The 11502-nt window shown below is 43.1% G+C and overlaps 1 protein-coding gene across 4 annotated transcripts in view; it reads right to left on the bottom strand.

Annotated features, from left to right (window-relative positions):
• Window positions 1-3757: 3757 nt before the first annotated feature.
• The window catches only part of agap3 (ArfGAP with GTPase domain, ankyrin repeat and PH domain 3), a 132315-nt gene continuing 124570 nt past the window's right edge, over window positions 3758-11502 (bottom strand). For all 4 annotated transcript variants that reach the window (XM_084056571.1, XM_084056572.1, XM_084056573.1 and 1 more), the window contains exons 17-18: window positions 6798-7053; window positions 3758-5780 (exon numbers count right to left, since the gene is read on the bottom strand). In XM_084056571.1, the coding sequence (XP_083912697.1) occupies window positions 5556-5780; window positions 6798-7053 (481 nt within the window). In that variant the 3' untranslated portion in view covers window positions 3758-5555. The remainder of the gene's footprint in view (window positions 5781-6797; window positions 7054-11502) is intronic.

Below are 11502 nucleotides of genomic sequence, written 5' to 3'. Positions count from 1 at the left end.
TAAGGGAGAACACTGGTTCCTCAAAGGAAACCTAATGTTGTATAAAACAGCAATGAAAGATGTGCCAAAGTTACCTGGTAAGCAAACCTTTACTCTTTTCAGATGGAGCACAACGGTACACACCTTCCTAGAAAAGGCTGTTCTGACTTTATCGTATCTCCACTGGGGTCTCTCCATCTGATCAACTCTCATGAGTATTCATTCTCAGTCACTCCTGACAAGCCCTGAATATCCTTTCCATCGGTTTCACCTCCATCTTGTGTGACCAGTACCTAACGCATATCCATGTTCCTCCCTGCGGTACAGTGTACCACATGGTCGCTGATCCTTCCCACGTTTTCCAGTGTAAACAAACTCACAAATGTTCGGTTGTCAAAACACGACACCCTGTTCATAAGTAATGTAGGTCTATCATGTTATCTTTAACCCGACGGGGTCTAATAACGGCGTCGGCATAGCTTCCCTGTTGATGTGAGACTTCAAGTGGCCTGTCTATGACATCAGTCATGTGTGACATCAATGCTATGACGTCAGTCATGTTACTATGACGTCAGTCACTTCCTTATTTGGACAGTTTCAGCCCAATCCGACCTCCATCTTACAATAAATGCACAAAACCTCTGTCCGTGTGTCTTTCACGTATCTCGAAAACCGTCCTTTCGACCGACTTCAAACTCAACTCGCCGATGACCTGAGGGAGTGCCGTGCCTGGCGTCGAGTTGGTCAGATAGCCGGTTATCCAGAACTACTGACAATCCGATAAGCCCATATAGGCATATATGGAGATCTGGTTGTCCAGAACCGCCGATCCGACCGCTACGCCCATTATGGTCATGCGCAATTACGTGTATGGGACGACTTCAAACTCGGCTCGCACATCTGTGAGGGCTCGAGGGAGTGCGGTGCCCGGTGTCGAGTTGTTCGGATAGGCGGTCCAGAATCGAGATCCGACCAATATGCCATGGGAATATACTGATGACATCATGGATCTCCATATATGGGCATAACATATAGGCATATCATAATTGACATCCGGTTGTCCAGAACTGCCTACCAGACCGCTATGCCCATATTCATATATGGACATAACCATATATGGGCATATACAGATGACATCTGGGATCTCCATATATATGGGCATAAAAGGGACAACAGGTAATTAAATCTGACAATGGATACTACGGGTATTGCATAACATGCAATACGGGTGTTGCATAACATGCAAGTTTGGAAGGCAATTATAGCCAATTGGAATGGAATGTGAGAAATCTGACAGATACGTCTTGATCACATGACTACAGAGATAAGGTGTGAGGTTTAGACAAAATCTGTAGGAATAGAAGCAAAGAAATTGTTTTGCAAAAATAGGCCTTGCCTTGCCTAAAATTGTTTTGCAAAAACAGGACGATTTTTTAAATGTGGGGTGGAGGTTCTTCCTTGGCCTACTGTGAGTGTGCGTTCAAAGTTTCTCACAGATCAGTCCAGCAATGGTTGTGGCATTTCATGCAAAATGGGCCCCTCCTGCAAACTTTGAAAGCCAATCGTAGTCAATTGGACTGGAATCCGAAAAGTGTTGATCACATGGCTACAGAGATATGCCTACCAATTTAGGTGGTTTGAACAAAATCGGTAGTAGTAGCGAAAAGTGTTTTGCAAAATGAAAACAACATAGCAGAAAACTTGTCAGGTGAAAATGGGGGTGGCTTTTTTGAAGAGTTGTGCAATGATCCAAGGAATCCAAGGGGAAAAGATGACGCTGCGTTCATGATTTGAGGCATTTTTGTTCAAAACAGGCCACTCCTGCAAACTTTGGAAGCCAATCTTAGCCAATCAGGATGGAATCTGAAAGATTTCACAGATCCGTGACTATCACATGACTATAGAGATAATGTATACCGATTTGATTGATGTTTGGACCAAATTTGTAGGAGTAATATAAAAAAATGAGTTTAGCAAAAATCGGTCTCCTGGTCCTGGTAGTGATGGCAGATGTGAAAAATTTGGGGCAGAGTTTCTGCTCTGGCCATCAGGGAGTGTGCGTGCACAGTTTCATGCTGATCGAGCCAATGGTGCCAGATATTAGCTGGTCACAGATAAGACGGACACACACATACGGACGGACGTACGGACGGGCGGACGGACGAAAACATAGTCTTGGCCACGCCTTCGGCCTGGCGGAAACAAAAAGTACAGCTTCGCCAAAAATGCGCCTACTGGCAGCATGCAGATGAAATGGGCCATTGATTGGTCTAGTGGTTTGCGATTAGACAGACACCAGTGGTTTGCGATTAGACAGACAAACCGACAGACTTCTAGACAGCTCACTACAGTTTAACCATAAAAATGTTGGGTCCAGCAGCAAAATAAGCACAATAAATGTGACAAAGTGCTACACACATATTTGTTTATTTCCCAAATCCAGGGAAGGCTACATTGTTTTATTGGAGTGTTTATTATTAGGTCAACAGTCAGCCAAGCATCCAAGCATACAACAAGTAACTCTTTAGCTTTTGCTTTGTTTCACGTTCTTAACGGAAAGATAAGGAATTACAATAGGAAAATTAAACAAATAAAAACAAACAAAAAAAACATATTTACATACTGCATTATAAATATGTCAAATGTACATCATTATACACCAGTACCAGTGATGGCCAAGCAATGTAGAAACATTGGGACCAAACAGAAGTACCTTACATTATGCGTAAAAGAAGAAATAAAAACATTTAAATATGGTTCATAGGTCACGGTGAACTTGAAGTTGACCTATAACCATTAAAATTTGTTGGCCTAAGAAGAGTATGTCTTATGATAGAAGTACTGAACTAATATGTACACTTATACTCTCCCTTTAGGCTACTTTAAAGAGGTCCTTTTGAGGCAGTTTTCTGGGATTTTAGGGAAGGATATAAGACATTTTGTGGCACAGAGGGTTCAGGTAATCTCTAACAAGTAGGTATTTATTAACATATGTAGCTCCTCTTAGCAATCCTCTCAGACATTGAAATGTACCCAACCACTTAAAAACGTAAAAAAAAGCTGAACTGCAAGCTTGCAATACATTGTGAGCTTGTAGATCTGCAATGCTTTAATGTTTTTAATTATTTTCTTTTTAAATCTTCGCCACGCCTATAATGACATGCCCAAAATAGGGAAGGCAGGTTGAAAGTAGTGTATTCACTGAAATACAGTATGCTGGTCCAATAGAGAATTCTACCACACACCACAGAAGGCCATTGAAATTGTACAGTACCACTGCAACCAATACAAACATAATCTGATGACATGCGTGTCTCAGCTATCAGTCTCTCTTACGCTCACCAGTTACCCTTACCTGACAACATATTCAATTTCTCTGGGCTTCAATAAACTAGAAATACTGGGGAATGCCATTTGAGTACCAAGTTGATACAAAAAGTTGATCTGTAAACATAAACCCTGCCATTGTAAACCGATATATGACCAAAAAAGCAAGTTTAAAATATTAAATGGCAGTTGAAGAAAGAAAGGGAAATTTGACAAAATATATTAGTGTCAATTCCCTCTGAGTGTATTTCTTGTTCAAGTCCCTCTCTCAGCTGAATGACAACTGATTTCACGTTGAATCAATGTTAAAGAGTGTGAATTCAGGTCATACTTTATATCCCTTCTTGTTCTTTTTAATCTCTAAATATCAGTTTTATTTCAAGTCATCTTAGTTTCTCTGATCTATTTGGTTATGTCCCTTTTGTTAGGTTGAGGTGATCGGAGGCTGGGGTAAACCCACATAAGTTTGAGGAAAAGGAGAAGGGACATTTTGTTTGACTCCCAAAGTCAGAGCAAGTTCACAATGTTCATATGAGGATAAGTTGAAGGAAGAATAACTACTTTTTACAGAACTCTGTACATGAAAATACCTCCTACATGTTTGTTCATTTCTCCAGTGTCTTCTCTCCTGTTCATGTTCATGAACAGAAATGCCCATTCATTCTCTGCTGCAAAGAATTAAATACAGATAACACGTGCGCGCACACACACACACACACACACACACACACACACACACACACGTTTTGTTATACTTGTGAGGATGCCAAAAGCAATTTTACATTAATGTTTACATTTTTACCAAAACAAACTTTTGTTGCTTACGACCTCAGATCAGACGAGACGACCCGCTGAATTTAAGCATATTACTAAGCGGAAGAAAATAAACTAACAAGGAATGTAACCTGAATCTTTTCTTTATTGTAAGCCTATACTAAAATCATTTTTGATCCATAAAAACGACCATTAATCTCAAGAGGACCAGGAAAATACACTTTTTGGGACAGTTGGTGCTCATAAGTATAGCAAGACAAGCGCACACGCACACACACACACACACACACACACACACACACACACACACACACACACACACACACACACACACACACACACACACACACACACACACACACACTGTATGATGTACTTCACAGCAACAAAGCAAATGTATTTGTGTGTACCAATGTTAGGGCTTTGACCACAGGACGTGAATAGATATTTCAATACGCTTGTGTATCTGTGTCAAACAATTATCAACACACTCTTGTAGATCCAAAGGAAAAAAGAATATTCCAACAAAGATGTCATAATGAATTTCCTTCTTTCAATCAACCCTTTGAATGAATTTTGATTGAAGAGGCATCTTTACAAAGCTATGTGACTCAATGGTCATAAAACATATTGCCCCTTAATTCCTTTCTAATCATGTATGATTTGCAACAGGATCATAAGGGTGGAAGAGAAAATGTCTCACTTTCAACAAATGCTGTAGGCATTGTGCAATCAACTCTTTTATGACAAAACCCTTTTTCCTGTGAGTATTTGAATAATTTGTACTTCTCATTTATAATTGCCTTGCCTTTGTATATGAATAGTATGTCAAGAGTTTGATAGCTGCATTTAAGTCATATGTCATATTGAAGCCATAATAGCCATAGACATTGATGTAAACTATCATATAAGATTTTGTCCCTTTCCAACAAGACTGTGCCTCTTGTAAAACCAACTCCTAACATTATTATATCTGTACATTTAGGCTCGGAAATAAGGACATTTCACCTTTCGTATGCATTCAAGATCTGCTCGGTTTGGCTCCTGATGGCTCCTGACATGAGAGGGAAAGTTCAAGCATTAAGGAAATGCTTTTCGTAGGAGGGTGCGAATGCCAAAGTTATTTGGTTGATGCTTAACAACAAAAAGCTTAAAGCTGATCATGATCATTTCTGACCGAGATTAACCTCTGTGACAATAATATGAGCTAACCAGAACACAAAAATAACAATCATAATAAGTGGGGGAAACAAACAAAGAAATCATGCAGAGTCCACTGGGCGCACCAACCCAAACGCATACTCATTCAGCGTAGTGGAATATCTGCATTCTGTCCATTACTACTGACAGCTCTCCACTGATTCTGGGCTACACTGTATGGAACAGAGGAGTAAGAGAAATCTGCTAGTAGATGGAGGTGGAATCACTGGGTAGTGTTTACAGCACACAACAGCTGTGTGTGGTCCTGTCTCCTCCTACATGATGCTGATGCTGCGGTTGAGCTCACACTGGGCGTTGTTGTTGTTGATGTTGGGATTACGCCGGCTCATGTTTGGGGTGGGCACAGAGGCCAGGCCACTGGTGTCGTTGGGGCAGCCATGCTGAAGCAAGATGTCGGAACATTCCTGGCTTCCAGCCCGCCGGGCGTATGACAAGGGCGTCTGGCCACGAGCATCCCGACTCGTCACATCCACGGCGTACTGTGAGAGGATATGGTATGAGACATTTTCAGAGACATTTTACATACATGATGTGGTTGTTTTGTGTGTGAAAAGTACTTCCATTTCCCTTCAAAAACTTTCCATGAATTATCCTAATAATGAATGTCAACTATATTACTCCTTGTCTCTAATTTATCTGGGCACCCATCCATCGGCTAATCGTGATCAATTTTTTTGTTTATGTTTATTTAATTATTTGCAGACAATTAGCCTCTGGGCCAATGGGCTACAACTACATTTAACCACTTGGACTGCTTTTTTCCATCTACACCAAATCTCTTTGCCAAAAATAGACGATATACAGTACAAGCTCACACTGAGTTGCATTGTGATACGTTGTGAGGTTGATCTGCTATTTTTGGTTAATGTTCCCCTCAGAATATGGAAGCTCCATTCTCACGTCCATCTTTGTTTACAACTTGAGACGTGAGAATGGAGTTGACAGAAGTACTTTACTGAAGTATTATTATGTGGTTGGAGAGGTTCTGCTGTTGTCGCAAGAGGAAGTGGCCGTAACACTAAGCGGTTTTAGCCCACAAAATCGGCCACTGCCCATAGACAGATTTATCCATCCTATATTAAAATTGGCTTAAGGGAGGACCGGCCGGCCGGTGGGCGGTCCTCTGACGTTATGCTCATGTCACCATGACTCCATAACCATATAATGAGTTCCCAATGCAGCTACGCCCAAATATGGAGTGTGTTGTCTAACCTCAATGCATCGTCATGGCATCTGGCACAAACAAATCAGTCAGCTCCATATAGGGGCATAAAAGGGGGCATGCCCATATACAGTATGGGCATATACTGATGACATCAGGGATCTCTATATATGGGCATAAAAGGGACAAGGACTGACAGATACAGAGATCTCTATATATGGGCATAAAAGGTGTCCAAACTATATAAATAAATAATAAATAACCGATTACCCGATGGGTTCCGAAATTCTACAACCAACTCTGACCAGACTCTTCACAGCAAGAGCCCACTCACCCAAATGAGCAGCTGTGTGATGACCACGTTGGCCATGGCACAGGAGAGGTGCAGTGCAGTGCGTCCGTCTCCATCCCCGTAGGTCTCATTAACCTCCTCCTTGGTACCGTGGGCGAGTAGCAGCACCACCAACCTCAGGTCATCTTCCACCACCGCCCGTAGCAGCTGCTGCCCCAGGGGCATGTCCGACTGGGGCAGCCCCACCAGGAACAGCTTTTGCTCATACTTTGCTCGTATCCAGCGCTCCTTTTCCTCCCTGGAGAGAGACAGAGAAGAAGTCTGAGGCGATGCAGGTCAGGCAGCACTGTGTCAGCAGCTAAAAACCAGAGGCTAGAATGATTGAATTTGATTTAATGTTTGAATTTCAATTAAGAATGAGAAGCAGAGATAAAAAGTGAGATGAAAGTCAACCAGCACAAAAGGAAACATTTAGGTAAGGGGGATGATTATAGCAATCATAGGTTTCTTTTTTCCTTTGCCAGGAAAAAGCTAATTGAGGTTAAAAATCTCATTTGCAAGAGTGACTTGGCCTAGAATAGATAAACAGTGGAGCAAGAAAGAAATGGGGGTCAAGTAACTGTCCTAAGAGCACATTAAGGCTCTTTTTCAATGCAGGAAAAGCCACCAAGTCTTTTTTACGATGAGAAACATAAGAGAGCATAATATGTGGTAGTTTAATCCATATAGGGTGTGATTCTTCTGGCTCTTCCCCACTTTCCACTGACGGTGGCCCACAGCGATAGGGTTAAAGTCTAGCCAGCTTTGTAAAGGTTACACATTGTGAACAGCATGTCTGCTATGGACAATACAGCGGGGAGGGGGACATGTTTTTATCAGCGCTGTCAGCCGTCAGTCTGAACTGGAGGATCCCCCCCACCATAAAAGAGATAGTGTGTCTCAGGGCCCCGTTTTCCCTTGGGGTTGGCTGGGCCCTGAGTCAGATCGATGGGGCTGAATGGCAGCCAGAGAGGGATGCAGGGATATGGGGCTCCTTCAGTTCAGCCACGAAAAACAGAGAATAGACAGAGAGGGAGAGACAGGAAGGGAGAGAGGGGTGGGGGAGGCTCGATCCTCTACTGCCAGTCAGAATTCTATCTATTGCTCTTCATCTTGACCCCCCGTTTCTTTCTCTGCCCACACACAAACTGTCCAAAAATAAGAAAGAAAGAAAAAAAAAATCAATATCAATACGTGAATGACTGAGCATGCCCAGTGTGGAGCTCACCCTGTGACCCTGTCAGTCGGCATGATAAGAGGAGTAGAAAGAGGCTGTTGTTTGGATTTGTGGGTGAGTGACAGAAAGAACAGCGTTTGTACGGATAGCAGCAAACCAGCCTGGCTGGTTAGAGTGACAAGGTTCCCGTGGGGCTCTCCGTTCATGGGCCTTGATACTGGCATCATCATGATAGACCGCTTACTTTCAGCTTGCACGAACAAACTGACACTCTAATTCACTTCAATTCAATTCAATCATGATCGTGAGAAAAGATAAACGTACTATTTAGTAAAGTGGCAAATCCATATAAAACGTAATTGTATAATGTAAAGAAAATGTTACACGCATGTTGTCACACAGTATATCCGGTTGCTAAATACAGCAATATTGTCATTCTATGGTAGTCTACGACTGTCAATCTTCCTGTTATGTACTCGGCAGTAGCAAGTAGCTGTTGAGAGGCCAGGGTCCCTTCACGGAGCTCTCCATCGTATACACCCAAGTCTGGCACTGGCCCTAACTGCAGAGGTTAAGTATCTGACGGAGCAGGGCCAAGCCTTTGTCAGAGGCCAAGCACAGTTTGATTAACTGCAAAACACCACCGGAAGCTCATAAAGCTGCTATTTAAAACACGTACCTTCAACTTTCACTGTCCATTATTAAAAAAATATTTGAAAAGGTCCAGTTTGTTCCGTTATTTTGAAATCCTCCCTGAAGTCTCTCAGCTCATTGCTATATAAAAAATAACGTAAGACCAGGCTTCTCAACTTTTGAATGCGATAGGGAATGTCCTTTTTCTCCCCCAAAGCATAAGCAAATCTTCTCTAAAGGGTGAAGTGTTGTGTGAACAACAATGTAGCCCTAATGGCAGGCAATTGGAGTGCCTAGGAGTTTTATGGTGTAAGTCCTCCATCAAACCCTACTCAGTCATTATGTGCGGACAAGCCTGTTAGCAAATCAATGGGCCTCAAAACAAGTGGATTGCTTAGGGTAGCAGGGGACAGTCCTACCCACCCCTCTTGCTTCCAATAGAGGGAGGGATCAAGTAAAAAAAACAAGCATCTATTTCTAGTAAAAACGTCCCAAGTAGGATGTTTGAAAACTCAATATGCCTCAACGGTCGAACCTCAAGGAAAAAATCTACAGCTTCGCACGGTTTGGTACAGATCTTAAGTCTAGAAAGGGGGGGAAAAATCACTAAGGGCTGCTGTCCAAAGTTTGCTTCAGAAAGCGAGGCCCTGAATGGGATGCCTAGTCTGTAGAGCCAAGTGAATTGATATGAGCTAAATGAGGCAGAAAGTTAGCACCAAGACATGAAACAAAAAGGGCTGAGGAGAACCATTAAGAAGATGTCAACTCTCAGAAAGGAACCCAGAGGATACTTTGTTAGCCTCTAATACAAAAATCGGCCCGAGGACTCCTGGAAAAGACCTAAGCCCCATAATCAACCACATCTCTTTAGAGAGTCGGGTTTTTTAAAAAGGGAAAAGCAGCGAGGCAGGCAGTGGTTTTCGTAAATTCCTCAGCTGCTGCCACTTGAAAGCTGGAGTGTGAAAGGAAGTGAAATGGTAATCCCGCCTCTGTCTTTTGTTTGAATTAGAAAAACAATCCAAACAGAGGTAGGGTTTAGACAGTCGGGGGGGAAACCGAGACCCTTGAAAAGGACACTTCCTCACCGCAGGAGGAAGAAAAATAAAATCAGCAGATTTAGCATGTCAAAGCGCCAAGAGAGGAGAGGGAGAGTAGAAAGAAAAAAGGAAAGCAAACTTTCTCTGGGGGGGGGGGGGGGGAGGGGGGGGGTATTCAGGAAATCAAACCAATGGTTTCACACACACACACACACACACACACACACACACACACACACACACACACACACACACACACACACACACACACACACACACACACACACACACACACACACACACACACACACACACACACACACACACACACACACACACACACAGATGTGCAGAAATTCTAAAGCACATACTACACCATTTCACCACCTCTCTGCACATGCTTGTTCTAAATTTCTCTGTTGCTTGGGGGACAGCTGGCATCTCAAACCTCCCAATAAAAACCTCTGTCTTTGTCTCTTTGCACTAAACACAACTGGTGTTTGTTTCAGCATGGGAAGCATGAGTTATCTCACTGCAATCCTGGTGTTTCATTTCCCTTCTGTGACAATTAATTTGATACAAAACACTAAAACGTAGAGGGTTTCTAGCGTAGAACTGGTGCCTCTTTTCATAGCATGGCAGCAGCAAACCTCAGAGAAAGGCACCTTTTATAATTCTATTAGAGTTCCTTTCCTTCAATCCTGAGCTGAGCAATGGATTCTGACCCTGACTTAATTAAGTGGCAAATGGCGGAATGATTCTCCTAAACCCAGCCCACAGAGTCAAGAACACATGACTGCGTTCAAATAAAGAGGGACAAACAAGGATAATTAGTCAAGCCTGAAAGACAAAGGCAAATGGGAATTTATAGGGGAGGGGGGTGGACTGAGACAGAGAGGGTGGAGTTGGTGCTAAGAGTAGCCATAGAATGACCAATCCAACTGCCTCCAATAAAGGTGCATTGGTCCATATAGGAAGCGGAGGAGGATGTCCGTCCTGCCATTAGCCCATCTTTCCAACACATCCTTGGTCCTCCTAAACAATCAAAAGGTTCCCCGGCTCCTCCTCCTCTTCCCCCCGCTTCAAAAAATTCACTGTGTGGACACATCAAATAGACGCACTGAGGGGAAGAAATGAGGGGGTGAGGGGGGCAGCCTAAACAGTCTTCACAGTGGGGGTGGGCAACTTGTAATGGACCGATTTCCCATGCAGCCAGCGGCTTCACTTCCACATATTGAGAGAGAGAGTGCGAGAGAGGGTGCGAGAGAGAGAGAGAGAGTGGGAAAGGGAGGGGGACAGGGACAGAGAGGCAGAAAGACACAGAATGGGGGCCAAGAGGAAAACGACAGAGGGGGAAAAAAGAAGCACACACACCAGGGAAAGAAAGCTGGGCCCCAAAGCTTCAAAGGTTGCTAGGGCCGAGCAATGAAGGCGCAACACAGTAAACGGCACAGTAAAAGTGCTAAATAAGACTCCCCATGGTCGACGGGGTACAGTTTAGAAATGTTATCCTCTGCTCTAAGGAGAACAACTGTAAAATGACTCAAATAGCGGATATATCTGGATTTCAGATATATATATATATATATACGCTTGTTTGTTCTTTTTCCGCTGTTTCAGGAATATTTGGCCGAAAAGACATGCAGTCACTCAGACCCGAACAGCAAGGTTGTTTTGTGGAGCAGCGGCTTTACAGAGAGGTTAGCAGGAGAGCATCTGGGTGCCGTAGGCAGAGGGATGAGTTGAATATATTGTGACATTAATGAGGTTGTCAGACTCTTCATGATGGAGTGGCTGTGTTTTTGTGCCAGCAAGACTAACACCCTTAAACGCTCACGCTGTTAACCCTTGCTGAACCCGC

This window comes from Gymnoscopelus microlampas (genome assembly GCF_963454915.1).
Source record: "Gymnoscopelus microlampas genome assembly, chromosome: 5".
NCBI lineage: Eukaryota > Metazoa > Chordata > Actinopteri > Myctophiformes > Myctophidae > Gymnoscopelus > Gymnoscopelus microlampas.
This window is presented reverse-complemented; position numbering and strand designations above follow the sequence as displayed.